The 19,250-nt window shown below is 37.5% G+C and overlaps 2 protein-coding genes across 2 annotated transcripts in view; one reads left to right on the top strand and one right to left on the bottom strand.

The window, feature by feature from the left end:
• MAGT1 (magnesium transporter 1) overlaps positions 1-3,242 on the bottom strand; it is a 74,909-nt gene extending 71,667 nt beyond the window's left edge. The window contains exon 1 of the mRNA XM_059385084.1: positions 2,991-3,242. Coding sequence (XP_059241067.1) covers positions 2,991-3,092 — 102 coding nt within the window. The 5' untranslated portion in view covers positions 3,093-3,242. The remainder of the gene's footprint in view (positions 1-2,990) is intronic.
• Positions 3,243-9,908: 6,666 nt separating this feature from the next.
• Positions 9,909-14,815, top strand: LOC132007782 (cytochrome c oxidase subunit 7B, mitochondrial). The gene is made up of 3 exons (XM_059386160.1): positions 9,909-10,060; positions 13,219-13,343; positions 14,615-14,815. The coding sequence occupies exons 1-3, from the start codon at positions 10,021-10,023 to the stop codon at positions 14,690-14,692; spliced, it is 243 nt and encodes an 80-aa protein (XP_059242143.1). The 5' UTR covers positions 9,909-10,020; the 3' UTR covers positions 14,693-14,815.
• The last annotated feature ends 4,435 nt before the right edge of the window (positions 14,816-19,250 follow it).

Genomic DNA, 19,250 nt, shown 5'->3' with positions numbered 1-19,250 from the left:
CAAACAAATAAATAAATAAAATCTTTAAAAAAATTTTTAAAGATTTTACTTATTTGAGGGAAGAGTGAAAAAGAGAGAGAGAGAGAGAAAGCGGGAGCAGCATAAGAAGAGTGGAGGGGAGAAGCAGACTCTCCTACTGAGCAGGGAGCCCCACATGGTGTTTGTCCTGGATTATAACCTGAGCCAAAGGCAGACACTCAACCAATGGGGCTATTTTTTAGAGAGAGAAAGAGAAAAAAATATATATGCGCAAGCTGGGTGGGAGAAGGGAGAGAGAGGCAGAGGGAAAGAGAGGATCCTAAAGCGGACTCCCCACTGAGCAGGAAGCTAGAAGCGGAAGTGGTATTTGATCCCAGGACCTTGACATCATGACCTGAGCCTAAACCAAGAGTTGGGACGCTTAACTGGCTGAGCAAACTAGGTGCCCCACAGCAGTCTTTTTCAAACAGCCTAAAATATCCTCAGTTACAGGGGAAAGGGATAAAAACTAATCCATGTTTACCATCCTATCAATTCTTTGTTTACCGATGATAAAATCCAATTTTAGGCTGTAAAACCTAAACAAACCGCAAGTGAAAGAACAGGATTCCCAACCCTATATACACACATTTATTAATTTATTTAATTAATATCATGTTTATCAAGGCTCTTTTTGACACTGCTAGGTGCCAGAAAAAATTAATTTAAAGGTATTTGTATTTTTAAAAAAGTATATTCATGATGCTCACAGTCTAATGGGGGAAGACTGATATATGAACAATGATAATATAATGCGCTGAATTCATCTCAGTTCACCTGGGGGGACCAGGAAAACCCTGGTTGAGGAAGAAGGTAATGTTTGAGCTAAGACTTACAGAGTAGGAATCCTCAGGGGCACCAGGGTGGCCCTGTCAGTTAAGCATCTGCCTTCATCTGAGGTCATGATCTCAGGGTCCTGGGACTGAGACCCTTGTCCAGCTCCTGCTCAACCGAGAGTCTGATTCTCCCTTCTCTCTTCCTCTGCCTCTCCCCCTCCTCGTGCTGGTGCAAGCATGCTCCTGTGTGCACATGCGTGCGCTCTCTCTCAAATAAATAAGTAAATGAATTAACTAATTAATTAAATCTTTAAAATAAAAAGAGCACGAATCTTAGGTGAATGAGAGGGTGGGGTAAGAGAGAATGAAAATACTCCAGCAAAATACAGACACTTGCAAGAGAATACAGAAAGATCAAGGAAGGCAGGTCATTCAGTATGACTTGTATAGGGGAGCTTGGACTGAGATAAACCTGGAAGAAACAGACAAAGGTCAGGCTACAGAAGCCCTTTCATACTTTGCCAAATAGGTGAAAAGGTTTTCAGATTTTAATGTTAGCATCTCTGGCAGTACTATGAAGGATGGGTTCAAGAACAACTAGTTAGGTAGTATTGCAATAGATTTGTAAGAGCAATAAGGGTCTGAAATGTGGGCACCATGGGAAAGGAGTTGGAATCTGATTCCTTTTTAAACTATTTTATTGAGATAAAATTTATATAACATAAAATCTATCATGTTAACCATTTTAAAGCATGTAATTTATTGCTGATTCCTTTTTAAAATAATCTATCTCCTGCTCGGCCCTTCAGCTTCTACTTCAGTGAAAGATTAAATGAATAAATAAAATTAAACTGGAAAAAACAGTAGGTTTTTTAAAAACCTTCACTTTTCTTATTTATAAAAAGAGTTGTTACTGTAGAAATTCAGATAATACCAGTACATGAAGTAAAAAGTAGAAGTGTTCCCCTAATGAACAATCCCAACTACCCAGAGAAAGCCACTCTTAAGACTATAGTGTATCTTTATAAAATTTAAAGTATTTAAATTTAAAGTATTGCTCCATATCTTGTTATACATGTAAAAACATCTTGGAATCCTCTGAAAAAAAGCCTGTTTGCTATACCCTTGAAAACTGTATGTTTTTGTTTTACTTTCTGCAACCTAATAAGTAATCCATTTTAATTTACTGGCTTATTTTTTCTTATCAAATAGTTCAAATATTCAGAAACAGAAAAGATAGGTTCCTTTAAATTCAGCTCATCTTGATAAGCTGAAATATCTAAATGATATTTTAAAAGTGTGTGTACAAGTGTCGTGTACTAGAAGCAGCACAAAATGTACAGGAACTAGCATAAGACTGACCTAGGGTTTTAGTTCTTGTTCTGCAACAAGTAACTGTGTAAGTTTAGGACTCGGTTTTCTTCATCCACAAAATCAGGGAGCATAAATAATACAAATAATTGTGAGTAATCCTAAAAGCTCTAACAGCATATGGCCCTTAGTCATAAATGTTTCAAAACACAATGTTAAAATTTCTTTGCTTGGATCGTTTAGTGGTAAGGAAAGAATACTCTATCTCCTCTACTTACCACAATCAGTAAATTCCACAAAGAGAGAATCTTAGTATTGTTCACTTATGCATACCAAGCTTCTACAACAGTGCTTGGCATGTTTGATATTAGTAAATGATTGAAAATGGTTTAAGAGCCTTCATCCCAGTAAATTGTTTTGAATCACTTATTTGGACAATATCATAAATCTGGCATAGTTCAGCTTTTCAGTTTAATTCTCACATTCCTGAAGCAAAAATGATACAAATATAGCTCTTATACATCTATAAGGGAGTTACACCTACTGACAGCAAACAGATTCAAGAAATGCTACCCCCGGAACTCGAGTCAAACTTGCCCTATCACCTGATGGGGCCCATACTCAAAGTAGTGTGAAAACTCTCCGCGTTGTACATGCACAGGCCTATAGAAGCCAGGTTGTTATCTACCCCACCCCTCTCAGGCTCTACATCCATAGAAGACAAGGAGTTACAGTTTTCTTCTTTCGCGAACCTCAAAACTCTTAAAGTGAAACTGGAGCCACCAAAAGACAGAACGAATGGAGAAAGGGGATGGGAAGGAGTACAAACCCTCTCAAGCCCCATTATTTGGGAAAAGCCCCTGTTGCTGCAAAGAGTGTCCTCACCTCCTTCTTTCTTTGGGCAGAGGCTGAGGGAACCCCGTAACTGAGCAGCAGCGCCACCGCCATGTTTGCGGAGACACACCACAGCCACCAACGTGCTGCCATTTTCGCTCCTCTGTCTCTCTCTCCCTCAGAGCAACGAAAGTTTTCTCGGGCTGGGTCTGAGTGCAGGGCGTGAGAACAGGCAAACCAGCCCCCTGTTCCGCCTCATTGGTCCAGCTCAGCCCTGCTGGGCGACCCTTCACAGTACGTCACGACGCTCTACGCCTAGGCGCTCGCTAAAACACGGTTCACTTCTAATTGGTCTCCGTTAGCCAATAGAAAAAGGATAATCTGGTGGTTTTTCATTGGTCTTCTAAAGATGATTAACTGCCCCTTTCATTTACGGAAAGATGAGGCGTTTAAAGCGCCTGCCCAGGCGCATGCGCAGTTGTGAGGTGTTGTGGGTTTTTTGCTGGAGGAGGGGTTCCTTCCTTTAGTCTAAAATGGCTTCGGGTTGTTAAAACATAATCTGTTTCCCATTCATTTAGAGGTCCTGAAATCCGCCTTGTTTGTGTAATATTATAGAAAATTCGGGCCTAGCCCTGTAATTGTTAGCTATCTTATTCCCTCATTCTGCTTCTAAAAGTTTTTCAAATCAAGATGAAAAAAGTAAAAGCAGGAAAGCAGAAATATCACTGAAGATTTTTATTTTTATTTATTTATTTTAAGATTTTATTTATCCATTTGACAGAGATCACAAGGAGGCAGAGAGGAAGGCAGAGAGAGAGGAAGGGAAGCAGGCTCCCCGCTGAGCAGAGAGCTCCATCCCAGGATCCTGGGACCATGACCCGAGCCGAAGGCAGAGGCTTTAACCCACTGAGCCACTCAGGCGCTCCAATCGCTGAAGATTTTTAAAAAGTAAATGAGCAAGAGCTTGTTGAATATCTTGTGTCCCAGGAACTGTGCCATATGCGGTGCACAGAGCAGACATCAAGTGGTTTTTTTAAGTTGTTTTTTTTATGACATTTTTAAAGTTAAACTTATTAATTTATTACTTTAAGACAAGGACTTAAATTTCAGGTTATAGACAGCAAATACTGACTTGTGATTTTGTTTGGGAGATGAACACGAAGCTAAGGTTGTAAGGAAGCATTTCTTTTTAGTTTTTCTATGATAGTCCCTTTTCATTAAACTTCAATCCCCCTATATAAAAAAATTAAAATCCTACGTTGAACTTGCCTATGAGGTTCTATTCATTTGGTCCGGTTTTGTTTATTTTAGTGGATTGTAAAACTGGGATGATTTAATTAGATTAAAATAATATATTCAAGAAGAAAATAACCAACAAAATAAAATCAGTTGTCTATAACTTGGTTTTATTTCCACAGTGTGAAACATGAAATGACTATTCTTTTAGTATATTGCTGCTGAAGCGAACACTGACTATTCTTTTAGGTCTTGCTGGGAAACACATGCACAAAAGCACAGAGAATAAGAATTTCATTATGTTGGAGAGACAAGGATATGTATATGGAACGGAAAATAGCTGGTTCTGAAGTGAAATATGTGATCTAGAGATATGAAAAACGTTTTAAGACATTTACAGATACTCATAATAATAATAATACAAAATAGAAGTATATGGAGACATGCTGTTTGATTCTATTTATATGACATTCTGGAAAAGACAAACTCAAAGGGACAGAGAATAGATCAGTGGCTATCTGGGGCTGGATGTGGGGAAAGAGGTTGGTTACAAAGGAGCCACACAAGATAAGTTTTGTGTTGATGGAACTGTTATGTCCTTTATTGTTGGGGTGGTTATACTAGGCACTTGTCAAAACTCACAGATCAGTATAACAAAAAAGAATGAATTTTACTGCATGTAAATTGAATGAATAAAAATTAAAGTAAATTTTTAAAGAACAGGGCAATCTCACCTATCATGTTGGCAAAAATTCAATACATGCCATCGTCAAGGCTGTGGGGAAACATGCACCCTTCTACAATGCTTGTGGAAATGCAAACTGGCATATATATAGAGGGTAACCTGACAATATCTAGCAAAACTACATACATATTTATCCTCTGATCCAACAATCCCACTTCTAGGAATCTACTCCAAACAATAAGAATATATGTGCATATAATTATTCATTTTAGCACTATTTATGATTGAAATATTCTCAGAAATACCCAAATTTGGATATTTGGGTATCTTTGGAGGTTCAAATACAGTTTCAAATGCAGGAGACCAATATATACTATGGTACATTATTGTTTTACACAATGGCCCCTGTACCTACACAGCAAGGAGAGACCAAGGAGAGACTGAGGCAGACCACTTAGACTTTTAAAGACAGATTTTTTTAACTTTTTATTTTTTTTTTTAATTTTTAAAGATTTTATTTATTTATTTGAGAGAGAGAGAGTGTGTGTGAGCATGATCGGGGTAGGGGCAGAAGGAGAGAAAGAAGCCGACTCCCCACTGAATGCAGAGTCTGACCTGGGGCTCAATCCCAGGAGTCTGAGATCATGACCTGAGCCAAAGTCAGATGCTTAACTGATTAAACAACCCAGGAGCCCCTAAAATTTTTATTTTGTTTTTCTTCTTGAAGTATAGTTGACATACAATGTTACATTAGTTTCAAGCGTACAACATAGTGACTTTACAATTTTATACATTATGCACTGCTCACCACCATGAGTGTGGTCACATCTGTCATCATACCACATTATAAAAATATTACTGACCGAATTCCCTATGCTGTCCTGCTTATCTCTATGACTTACCTATTTTACAACTGGAAAGTTGTACCTCTTAATCCTTTTTACCTATTTCACCCATCCTCCTTCCCTCTGGCAACCACCACCTTGTATTTATGGGTCTGTTTCTGTTTTTTGCTTGTTAATTTATTTTGGCTTTTTTAAGATTCCACATATAAGTGAAATCATATGGTATTTGTCTTTCTGTATCTGACTTATTTTACTTAGTATATACCCTCTAGGCCCATCCATGTTGTCACAAGTGGCAAGATTTTATTCTTTTTATGGCTAAGTAATATTCCACACTCTACCCATTTATCTATCTATGGGCACTTAGGTTGTGTTTTTAATAAGCAAGGAACTCAGGAGGCTTGTTTTTGGGAGCTGCAAAGCCAGTACAAATTCCTAACTGCCCACCAGAATCTCAAAAGTTTGTATAGAGGCCTTAACTGGGTTCAGTCATGTGTGCTGTCCAGGTGGTCTCAACAATAACTTACTTTCTCAAGGCCGTGTGGTTGGAATAGCTCCCACTTGGGAAAAGCAGGCAGAGTGTACATTCCCAGAATGGGGTTTGGGTGAGGAATATATGATTGCCTGGGTCCAGCTCACAGGTCAACTGGCAGTCAAGTCCTCTTTATTACCTCCTCCAATATATGTAAACACCATGGAGTATTTCACGGCTTTTAAAAAAGGAATGAGGAAGTGTTGTTTAAATGATATGGGTTTTCAAGATCTATTGTTAAGTGAAAAAAACCAAAGTACAAAAGAGTATACATGTTATGCTACATTTGTATAAAATAGAAGAGGAAATAAAATATACACATATTTGTCCATTTTTGCAAAAGGAAACACGGAAAAAGTTAAGCCAGAAACTAATGAAATTGGTTATCTATGGGAGGTGGAGGAAATGGAGTGGAACAGTTATGGGAGGGAATGATCCTTCTCTAAGTATACAAGTTTGTATAGTTTTGACTTTTGTAATAATGTAAACACTTATAAAATAATCCAAATATAAAACCTAATCATCTGGTTTTTCAAGATGAAAAAAGTTCTAAAGATGAATAGTGGTGATGATTGTACAAAAATGTGGATGTACTTAATGCTACTAGACCGTACACATAATTATTGATGGTAAATACTATGTTACATATATTTTATCACAATTAAAAAAAAATTTTTATTTATTTGACAGAGAGAGATCACAAGTAGGCAGAGAGGGAGGCAGAGAGAGAGAGAAGCAGGCTCTCTGCTGAGCAGAGAGCCCGATGTGGGGCTCGATCCCAGGACCCTGGGATCATGACCTGAGCCAAAGGCAGAGGCTTTAACCCACTGAGCCACCCAGCCACCCCTACCACAGTTTTTAAAATAATTAGGAAACCTGTCTTGCTTAGTTGGTAGAGCATGCAACTTTTGATCTCAGGATTGTGAGTTTGAGCCCCACATTGGGTGTAGAGCTTACTTAAAAAATAGATAAAAATTTAAAAAATAAAATTAAAGAATAATTTAAATCACATCAGTAAGAACGTGGTAGAACTGTAATTGAATATAAATGGAAAAAGGAAGCTTGACACTATTTCAAATGAAAAACAACCACACTTAAAAAAAAACTAATCTGAACAATTTATGAACACACCACTTTGATTATATCCCATTAGTCTAAAGGAAAAAAGGACAAGCAAATCTGAAATTCTACTAAGTAAGTTTGTTTTTCATAGTAATATGAGTATAACAATTCTGAAAATTTATTTTGTATAATATAATATGCATAAACACTGATCTTATTGAAAGCAAGGATTCTCACTATGGAAGAAAGGAGATATAAATTTGAAATGAGGGAAGTAGAATAGAACTTTCGGAGTTTGGACTATAATTGGAGGTGTTAGTATAAATTTATCTTTCATAACATATATTTCTAGCTCTATTTGCTGAAAGGACTAGAAGCAATGACACTCCAATATCAATGAGCACACCTGGGACTGAATATATGTTGCTAAGTGCCATCTCTAAAAGAAATTAGGGCTTCTTCCAGGAATGGCTGGTTCCAGTGTGGGTGCAGGGAAAAGTACAAGATGCACCCTGAACATCTTATGTCGGAAAATAAACATGTGCTCAAAAAAAAAATGAAGTCATATAAAAAAATACGCATGAGACAGCTTGAAGGGAATCCTACTGATCACATCTGGGACTACTGATTACTAAAATAAATCATGAAAGTAATGGATTATAATTACCGAATCCACATGTCCATATTGATAATGAACAAATAAATTGGAGAGGGGATAAAATTCCTCCCTACAGTAGAACAACCACTATTAAATATAGAATAATGGGAGAATTAGAAAATCATCAAACTTTCAAACTAATAATTAATTGATTTAGGCAAAAATCAACAATGGATACAAAAACTAGTAGGTGAAATTTTTATGAAAAATAGGATATTCATATAGTATCTATGTATTTTTCACATTACTTATTTTATTACAAAGGGGAAAAAACAGTAACTTTAGGAAATTGTAAGCCACTCTTTGGACCAAAGGATTAAATTTGGCAATAATGAGACAATAATGGGACATTGCATCCTTCCTCATAAGATGCCGTAAGTGCATAACTGAATTTAATTATAAGAAAATATCAAGCGCACACAATTTGTGAGAACTTTTATAAAATAACTGGTCTATACACTTCAAAAATATTACAGAGCACAGAGCTGTGGAGTCAGGAGGTCCATTACCAGTTCTTCCACTTACAAGGAACTGATCTTGATCTTCTACTAGTCATTTAAGGATTCTGTACCTCACTTCTTTCATAGATAAAACTGAGAGAATAAAGGTTACCTGTAGTGAGGGAAAAAATAATGCCACCAAAGACTAAGAAATTTTGTGGAACTACTCAATTCTGAAGGAGACTTAAGTTACATGACAACTAAATTCAATAGGGGATCTGGATTGAATGCTGGTTAGAGACACCGGAACAGTTGATGAAATTGCAATCACTGTGTTGTATCAGAATTAAAATTTCTTAATTTGGTAACTGTACTATGGTTATGTAAGAGAATATCTTACTCTCCGGAAATGAGCCCTCAAGTATTAACAGGTGAAAGTACATAATGTGGGAGACTGAGTGGCTCAGTTGGTTAAGCCACTGCCTTCGCCATTGGCTCAGGTCATGATCTTGCAGTCTCGGGATAGAGCCCCACGTGGGGCTCCAGGCTCCATGGGGAGTCTGCTTCTTCCTCTGACCTTCTTCTCTCTCTCTCTCTCAAATAAATAAATAAATAAATAAATAAAATATATATTTTTAAAAAGTACATAATGAGGGGCGCCTGGGTGGCTCAGTGGGATAAAGCCTCTGCCTTCAGCTCAGGTCATGATCTCAGGGTCCTGGGATCGAGTCCCGCATTGGGCTCTCTGCTCGCCAGGGGGCCTGCTTCCTCCTCTCTCTGCCTACTTCTGATCTGTCTCTGTCAAAGAAATAAATACAATCTTTAAAAAAAATAAAAAGTACATAATGTTTGCAAGTTACTCTCAAATGGTTCAGAACTGCCCCCCCATAAAGAGAGAGAGAGAACACGTGTGGCAAAATATTATCCAAGTGGTGAACCTTGGCAATAGGTGTTTAGGTGTTCTCCCTCCACCACCAATATTTTATAATGAAAATATCCAAACATACAGAAAAAGTGAAATAATTGTACTCTGAACACCACCATCAAGATTCTAAAATCGATTCATTGCATTTGCTTTATCACGTATTTAACCACATAATTACGATTTTATTTTACTATTCTAGCAACTTTTCTCTAAATCTCAAAATTAAAAGTTAAACAAATTAGTATACAGTAGTAGACAAAAAATTAGAGAAGCGAAGGAACTTCGGGGGACTCAAAAGAACTGGTAGTGTGGAGCGAGACACAAGTTCAGACCTCTGAAACACCAACTTGAAGCTACTGCCTTTGATGATTCCGTCTAAGATCAGTGTATCGGCTGTCTTCTGTACAACCCTAATCCTGGCTGCAAGGTTCTTCAGTAAATACCGACAAACCTCACTTACAAAGCGTGAAACTACATTTCCCAAAAGCCTTTATCTTTCCTGTCTGTAAAGAGGATTACAATTTCTATAGGCTGGAGTTTTTTTTTTTTTTAAAGAGGTCTCGCGATATTTCATTAAATTTCATTAAAGAGCCCAGCCGAAAGCCATTTTGTTTTTCAGGGCTTTTTGCAAGGCGACTTGGTACCAAGTTGTAGCAAAGCGGAAGCTGTAGTTGCTCGGTTCTGTTTTCACCTTCAGGATGTTTCCCATGGCCAGAACCGCTCTACGTCGTCTCCGAGGTAAGCAAAAATTGTGAGCAAATAATTTCCAACCGCCTTTTACACGTTTGTCTTAGTGGTTTCTCGTGCCCTTTCCCTCCTCCTGCATCGTGACTTTCTAATTCTAAATGCGCTGTCTCCCGCCTCGCCCCGAGTAGTTGAGAAGCTGTCCTTAGCATTAACTTAATCACCCCGTGTTTCTGTTTTGGTTCCTAGCTCACTTTCTGTCACCAGAGTCGTAGCATAGCCCTGTTTTTTGTTTTTTGTTTTTGCATTTTACGTTCTCTTATCTACGATTTCAGGGACGGAGGTTCTTCGTGGACACTATTCATTCCTTCAGTAATTTCATAAATTTTTAGCTTTGGGAGTATATTCACCCCCAGTGAACTTCCTCTCCAATAACTGTAACTAACGGAAGGAAACTGGAAATCTAGCTCTTTCATTGCAAGGAGACAACCCTAGTGGTGGCCCTGCAGCTTTTATGTTGTTTGTTGGTTATTAAATGAGTATTAGCTTATTCGAAAACAGTTGTAATTTTTTTTCTTATCTAAGAGTTTGGCAGGTAAAAGGGAATTTTGAGACCAGCCTTATGTATTGAGAATGCACTAGATTGGAAAGAGAAAATTCATTTCCGTACTGGATTTGCAGTGAAGGTGACCTTGAGTAACTTGAGCAAGCAGTTTTACATTGAAAGTGACCTTAAGCAATTACCATTTAGCGTCCTTAAACCTGTTTTTACTTCTACAGAGACATTAGTGGTATTACTAGATTGTGTTCTAAACACTCAAGTAGCTTTGACAGTCACCAAAAAAATAGTTGCCCAACTGGGTTTTCAATATTCCAAAAGTCACATCTGTTATCTCTTTCCCTTTGGGCAAATAATTTTTTCTGAACCTAATTTTCCTGCTTTGTAAAACATAGGGTTAGTAAATATTTACTACCTCATACAATTCTTGGGGATACCAGTTGGTTGTAACCAAACCATTTCTTGTTACAGAAGAGAAGTCTAAAGAAATCCACTTTGGTGATTGAATTTTGGTGAACTGAATTTTAAGGTCATGAGATGTTGCAGAATTGTTTGGTAATTTTAATTTATTTGCCCTTTGAGCAGGTAGGGCCTTGTACATTAGGAAAGGGAATTTTTTTTTAACCAATGTGGAATTCACACGCTCACTTTTTAACTGCTCTAGAGCAGAATATATTGTGAAATGTTTGTAAATTTGCTCATCCCAAGTGTGTCTAAAGGTGAAAAGAAAACCTATAAGGCAGTTAGGAGAAGAAATTATTAATGGTCAAATAACTATTCTGAAATAACCCACTGTATCACATAGAAGCCATTATATTCTTAAATGCTAGTGAATGGGCAACATTGCTCTTTCTGTCTGTCTGTCTTTCTTCCTTTTGCTGTTTTTTAAAAACTATGCTTTCTATTACAGGGGCGCCTGTGTAGCTCAGTCCGTTAAGCTTCCAGTCCGAGGTTTCAGCTAGTCTGTGGTCTCAAGGGTCCTGGGATCCTCTGAAGTTAGGGTCCTGGGATCCTCTGAAGTTAGGCTCCTTTGGACTCAGCCTGGAGTCTGTTTCTCTCCCTCTGCACCTCCTCCCCAGTGCTCTTTCTCTCAAATAAATAAATCTTAAAAAGAAAAAGATACATGTTTTCTATTATGTAAGTACCATTTGAGCCTCTAAAACAGTTAGGATCGGGTCGCCTAGGTGGCTCAGTGAGTTGAGTGTTTGCCTTCCGCGGAGGTCATGATCTCAGCGCCCTTGGATGGAGCCTCCAGTCCTGTTCCTTGCTCCGTGGGGAGTCTGCTACTCTCTTTGTCTCCCCCGCCACTCCTGGCCACCGCGCCTTCTCTCTCTCTCAAATAAAGTCTTAAAAAATATGATAAGAATCTGTTACTTAGAAGGAAAAAAGAATCTTGAAATACACATTTTTGCAGTCTTGGCTCTTTGCCAAGCTTTCCTGAGAGCCCAAGAGGCAGTTTGAAAACTTACTCTATTAAAATAATAGTAAAGCAAAGTTTTAATGTCATTCTGCTCAAAAACTTTTGCCTCAACCGAAAAAGTGGCCCTTCATTATCCTTTCTGGTTTTATCCCTATTACTTGTCTATATACCTCGTCCTTCAACCAAACATAATTGGTTTTCTAGTATACTGGGCTTTTTTCTCCACCTTTTTTTTTTTTTCAGATTTCCCCTTCCTACATCTACATAACCAAATCCTACTTGGTGTTCAGAGTACTTAGCTAATATTCTACTTTTTTGTATTACGGTGATTTGTGTATAGATGTCTCATACCCTCCTCTAGATTGGAGGTTACTTGAAGACAGGGTCTGTGTCTTACACATTTTCATGTACCCTATTTCTTTTAGCGTAGTGTTGTATTCATCAGTAATTATTTTTTGAAGATTTTATTTATTTGGGAGAGCATGAGAGAGAGAGAGAAAGAGAGAGAGAGAGATATCTCTAGAGGGGGAGGGGCAAGGGAGCAGCAGAATCCCTGCTGAGCAGGGAGCCTGACTTGGGACTGGATCCCAGGATCATAGAACCCTAATCTGAGTTGAAGGCAGACCCAACTGCCTGAGCCACCCAGGCACCCTCATTAGTAATTTTTTTTTAAAATCAGCATTACTCTAGTTTTTGGAGGGGTTTTTTTTTTTTTGCAGTTTTATGGTGATAAACATTAAGTATGCTTTAATTTGAAATTCTTTTGAGTTTACCCTTTTATGTTGTAAGTTGCTGAGCACTGCAGAGTAAACTAGTGAAAATTTAAGTCCTAAATATTCAAATTAATGAGTAAGAGCCAAGGTACAGAGGTTTATAGTGAATGTTACTGACATCACCTTTACTGTTTTATCCACCAAGATTTTATTACAAAAATTTTCAGACATAGAGAAAATTTGGAAGAATTGTAGGATACATACACTGCACTGCATAGATACAAGTATTTTGATACATTTGTTTCTCACATATCTATACATGTGTCAAATTACATTAATTTTGATGCATTTAAAGTATACTACTATGCTTTTAGCTACAGTATGTTTTAACATTGTGTTGAACCTCAAAGGACTAGAAATTTAACATCCTGTTGCTTCCCTGATTAGCAATATCAATTACATGTTCTTTTCCTTATAATTGATAGATATGCTTCTGTATTTCCTTTTTTTTTTTTTTAAGTTCAAAGCATCCCACAAACAGTGGCAAGGCAGAGCCACCAGAAAAGGACACCTGATTTCCATGACAAATATGGTAATGCCATATTAGCTAGTGGAACCACTTTCTGTATTGCTGTGTGGGCATATGTAAGTACTGTTGATTGATAATTTTCTATATTAGATAATTTTCATTCCTGTTTATTTTATGTATTCAAAATGCTTTCACAGAGTAGTATACATTTCTAGTTGGGAGGGACTTCAGAGATTTTCTGATGTGATTACCTATCCAGTGCAGGAATTTCTTCCATAGCATTAAGCATTCATATTCTACCCATCATTTTCTTTTTTTCTTTTTTTTAAAGTAATCTGTACACCCAGCATGGAGTTTGAACTCACAACCTGAAATCAGGAGTTATAAGCTCCGCCGTTTGAGCCAGCCAAATGCACTAACCATCATTTTCTTTCAACAAGAAATTCTGATTCCATTTCCATGTATCATCCATTAGCTACTAGAAACCAAAGATACTTGAAAATTAGATACTACTTTCCTGGATCTTCTCTTTCAAATTAAACATCCTTAGTTCTGTTAATCACTTTTTGTTACATATTTTCCAGGGTTTTCACCATCTTGGATCACCTTCTTTCACTTAATTGGTGTCTTTTCTAAAATTCTGCCCGCAGAACTGAGTAAATTTCTGATGGATGAGGTGTACAATGACTTGCTTTCATTTTTTTAGTTTTTTACATCTTAACATTTAAGTTTTCTTACCAGTTGATGTACTTACTGGTTAAAAGTAGGATAAATATATAAGTTGCTCTTAGAGATATCTATTAATCTTGCCTTAATACACAAAAATATTTATTCATGGGGCTTTTCATTCTTGTTTTAACCTTCCTTAAATACACAGGTAAAATACGTGTATGTATTTAGAAGAGTGATTAGATGTTGAACAAATGTGTGGTCAGGGGCACTTTGGAGGTTGTGTTCCTTGATGAAAAGATACTATAAAATTGTTCTTTTACAGTATTTAGATAGTTGTGGTGGAGTGAAGCAGTGTTTGAGGAGGTAGTAGAGAAATGTGAAGTAAAAATTGGAATTAATGAAATTAAAAATTCAATTGTTCAGTCATACTGGCTGCATTTCAGTTGCTCAGTAGCAATATTTGGCTCTTGTGTTAGACAATGAAGATCTAGACATTTCTTGCATCTCAGGAAGTTCTATTAAACAGTACTGGTCTAGAGAATTAGGACAGGAATTAGCTTTGGCCTACATGGAGGAGGCACTATATCCCAGCTGAATTTCTGTGTGTTTTTAACCTGTAGAGTAGAATATTTTTGTCACTTTTAAGAAATAGTCTCCAAGGGAGAGTAGACTCTAGTTTAAACATTTATAACTAATAGCATTTTAATTCTTACAGACAGCAACACAAATTGGAATAGAATGGAACCTGTCCCCTGTTGGCAGAGTCACCCCAAAGGAATGGAGAGATCAGTAATCATCCCAGTTGGTGTAATACTGAATTGTTTCAAAACCAACTCATAACTGATGCCAAATAAAAACACTCTGCACCCCATTAAAATATGGCATGATTGAAGAAATAAAGTACATTTGAAACCACTGTTGTCAGTTTGTTTATTTCTTTTGTAATGAGACTAAGCCTGATCACTTTTCATGTATTTAACCTTAAGTGTTACTATTTAAGTCAGATTCTTTACAATTTCTTAAATTTTTCTTTCTGAGATAATATGAAAGTAAAATCTAGCTGTCACTTGGAAGTCAACTTTATAGTAGCCTGAAATTACAGTTCTTGAATAACTGATCACAGAATTAATTTAGGTCATCTTTGAGTGTCCAGATACTGATTATGCCTACTACTTTCATCTCTAATCTATGTTTATATTTGTAGTTGTTACTAGGGCCTTTTTACTCCTGCCAAGAGAACTTGGGGTGTCACCAGACCCAAGGAAGACTGGTCCTGTCAAATGAACTCTTAGAATGTCTGAAGATTAGCTAGCCCTTTGGCTCCATTGGCACATTTATCTTCGAGCTTTGGGTCTTCCATTATATTTATTTAGGATGCTTATGATGCTATTAAAGAAAGGATCTTTCAAATACAGTTTATTGGTGTTAACCTCTGCTGTTGACTTTGTTAATTACACCAACTTTTTGATACATGTATTATCCTGAATCCAGTATGACTTTGGATTTTGTATGTAAGATGCTAAGTGAAGAAAACATCTACACCATGTACTTCAGTACTTCTTTGTCTGAAGGTGTAAAAAGCCTCATGTTTGTTGATAGTAGCTCAAATACGCAGAAAATGAAATTTCAGTGGAGTAATCTATGTTAGCTGAATTAGAGATTCCTGAGTTCACTTACATATATAACAAGTTATGAGGTAAATGGCTTTTAGGACTCTCCAAATTAACCTGGTATAGAAAGGATTTATGCATAACCAAACATTTGAAAGATTTGTACTTATTACATGAAATACTAGAAGAATGCTTTCATGGCAATATTTTTCTCATTAAATGCATCAAAGCCAGTAAGTAATTTCACTGAGTAGGAAAAGTTGAATGTCCTTGCAAAATAAGTGCATTGCAAGATTAGTAACTACACGACTGCTGATATTTGATAAAATTCGAACACTTTATTTTTTTTTAAAGATTTTATTTATTTGATAGACAGAGATTACATGTAGGCAGAGAGGCAGGCAGGGAGAGAGGGGGAATCAGGCTCCCCGCTGAGCAGAGAGCCAGATGTGGGGCTCGATCCCAGGACCCTGAGACCATGACTTGAGCCGAAGGCAGAGGCTTTAACCCACTGAGCCACCCAGGCGCCCCTGAACACTTTATATCATATTTAGGAAGTATGTTAAAATAGGACTGAAGTGTTCAAATGCATGTAACCCAGAGATGTGATTAAGCAAAAATAAACACTTGTCTTTAAGGAAGTTTCAATGGTCATTAGATTATTTACCTTTTTATTCCTGAACTGGCATTACTGACGACTACAAGTGATTTTCAATATGATTTGTACCACTTCTGTCAGGTAAGTGATAATTGTCAGCTATTACAGGCAAAAAAGTATGTATGACCTTTAAAATAGTCTATTTAGGGGCGCCTGGGTGGCTCAGTGGGTTAAGCCGCTGCCTTCGGCTCGGGTCATGATCTCAGGGTCCTGGCATCGAGTCCCACATTGGGCTCTCTGCTCAGCATGGGGCCTGCTTCCCTTCTTCTCTATCTGCCTGCCTCTGTCTACTTGTGTTCTCTGTCTGTCAAATAAATAAATAAAATCTTAAAAAAAATAGTCTATTTGTCCATTTGCCAATATATATGTTGCTTTGTGTGATAAAACTTGGTGGTGGTAGTTGGTTTTTTGCAGGCTTTTAAAGCTTAATTTGTAGTTAATCTTGTCCTGATCAGTAATTCTAAAACTACCTCAGGCATGGCCAGAAATGAAGCAGTACTATAAGTCTAAATTAGTGTCATCACAATGTTCTGACCTTGCAGCTTTCCTAATGTACAGAGTCAAAATTTTATCCTTTCACAAATACACTCAATTTATCCCCAAACACATTGCTGAGAGTTTTAATATTTAGGGTGGGAAGGTTGTCAAATTAGTCTTCCTATCAAAAATCTGTACATTTGAAGAATTTAGGTAAGTGACTTTAGAAGCATTGCCAATCCTTTAAATGTTACTTGTTGGAGGGCTATCATATATTTTTTTAAAAATAAGGGTGAAGATCATAAATACTATTCTTAACTAAGTTAAATTACTATGTGTTTTCTGGTTTTTTTTTTTAAGATTTTATTTATTTGACAGAGATCACAAATGGGCAGAGAGACATTCAGAGAGAGGAGGAAGCAGGCTGAGCCGAGAGCCTGATGTGGGGCTCGATCCCAGGACCCTGGGATCATGACCTGAGCCAAAGGCAGAGGCTTTAACCCACTGAGCCACCCAGGCACCCCTGTTTTCTGTTCTTTTAAATTCATTAAACTAGGCTCTTTGGTGGGTCAGTTGGTTGGGTGGCTGACTCAGGGTTGTGAGATCAAGACCCAGATTGGGCTCTGCTCGGTTTGAAGTCTGCTTGAGGGTTCTTTCTCATTCCCCTCCTCAGGCTCACTTGGGTGTTCACTCTCTCAAATCTTAAATTCATTAAACTTATTTAGCACTAGGTACTATAATAATTACAGAGGTACAGATAATGTGCCTTCACCCTTGTGACTGATAACTTCATTGGAGATTTTTAAAAAATATTTTTAATTTATTTTTTATTTTTTTATAAACATATAATGTATTTTTATCCCCAGGGGTACAGGTCTGTGAATCGCCAGGTTTACACACTTAACAGCACTCACCATAGCACATAACCTCCCCAATGTCCATAACCCCACTCCCCCCAGCAACCCTCTGTTTGTTTTGTGAGATTAAGAGTCACTTACGGTTTGTCTCCCTCCCAATCCCATCTTGTTTCATTTATTCTTTTCCTACCCCCTTAACCCCCCATGTACCATCTCCACTTCCTCATATCAGGGAGAGCACATGGTAGTTGTCTTTCTCCGATTGACTTATTTCACTAAGCATGATACCCTCTAGTTCCATCCACGTCGTCACAAATGGCAAGATTTCATTTCTTTTGATAGTATTTCTCATAGTATTCCATTGTATATATATACCACATCTTCTTTATCCATTCATCTGTTGATGGACATCTGGGTTCTTTCCATAGTTTGGCTATTGTAGACATTGCTGCTATAAACATTCAGGTGCACGTGCCCCTTCAGATCACTACGTTTGTATCTTTAGGGTAAAAACCCAGTAGTGCAATGGCTGGATCATAAGGTAGTTCTATTTTCAACTTTTTGAGGAACTGCCATGCTGTTTTCCAGAGTGGTTGCACCAGCTTGCATTCCCACCAACGGTATAGGAGGGTTCCCCTTTCTCTGCATCCTCGCCAGCATCTGTCATTTCCTGACTTGTTAATTTTAGCCATTCTGGCTGGTGTGACGTGATATTGTGGTTTTGATTTGTATTTCCCTGATGCCGAATGATGTGGAGCACTTTTTCATGTGTCTGTTGGCCATCTGAATGTCTTTGCAGAAATGTCTGTTCATGTCTTCTGCCCATTTCTTGGTTGGATTATTTGTTCTTTGGGTGTTGAGTTTGCTAAGTTCTTTATAGATTTTGTACACTAGCCCTTTATCTGATATGTCGTTTGCAAATATCTTCTCCCATTCTGTCAGTTATCTTTTGGTTTTGTTGACCGTTTCCTTTGCTGTGCAAAAGGTTTTGATCTTGATGAAATCCCAATAGTTTATTTTTGCCTGAATGCAAACATTTAACTGACAGAGCTATCCAGGTGTCCCATGTGATGTAATTTTTAAGATTTTAAATTTGGGGTTGAAATTGTGACTTAAGGTTGTGCACGTTTATTGGCAATTACAGCTTAATGGCTGGGAAATTTAGTAGTCCTGAAGATATGTATGTGGATGGGTACAGAGGGGAAAGGAATAATTCTTTGTGAAATACTTAATTGTAGGCCTAAAATTTAGATCTCTGGGCAATTTTAAATATTGCCTGTCAAAGCTTAGTAGGAATTTGACAATAGGTGGGGTATAATTGGTTTACTTAACACTTAAATATGGTTAGTGTATGCCACTTTCCTAAGCCTTTTACAAATAGTATTTTAATATTTATCCTTTATGTATCATTTTGAGTTTGGCAACATTATTAGACTTGGGGGTGCCTGGGGCATCTGCCTTAGGCTCAGTTCAGGACCACAGGGTCCTGGGATCCTATCTTGCTCCTCGAGATGTCCGCATCTGCTTCTCCTCCCTAGGTCTCTTTCAGAGCATGCCGGTGCTTGCTCTCTCTTTCTCTCTCACAAACAAATAAAGTCTATGTAAAAAAGACTTGATACTTATGGCAACCTTGTTCAAACAGTTCCAGCTGAAAATATAATTAATTTCCCCATACATCTCATGACAGATATTCAATTTAAGGCAATACGAAAAGACCGCATCTCACTTTGAATTTAGTGAGATGGAGCC

Source organism: Mustela nigripes, chromosome X (genome assembly GCF_022355385.1).
Source record: "Mustela nigripes isolate SB6536 chromosome X, MUSNIG.SB6536, whole genome shotgun sequence".
NCBI classification, from domain to species: Eukaryota; Metazoa; Chordata; class Mammalia; order Carnivora; family Mustelidae; genus Mustela; species Mustela nigripes.
This window is presented reverse-complemented; position numbering and strand designations above follow the sequence as displayed.

Bases quoted from the DNA above. Each gene is read 5' to 3' on its own strand.
- LOC132007782 (XM_059386160.1), top strand. From the start codon at position 10,021: ATGTTTCCCATGGCCAGAACCGCTCTACGTCGTCTCCGAG. The intron at 10,061-13,218 runs GTAAGCAAAAAT...TTTTTTTTTAAG, and splicing joins CGCTCTACGTCGTCTCCGAG to TTCAAAGCATCCCACAAACA. The intron at 13,344-14,614 runs GTAAGTACTGTT...TAATTCTTACAG, and splicing joins GTATTGCTGTGTGGGCATAT to ACAGCAACACAAATTGGAAT.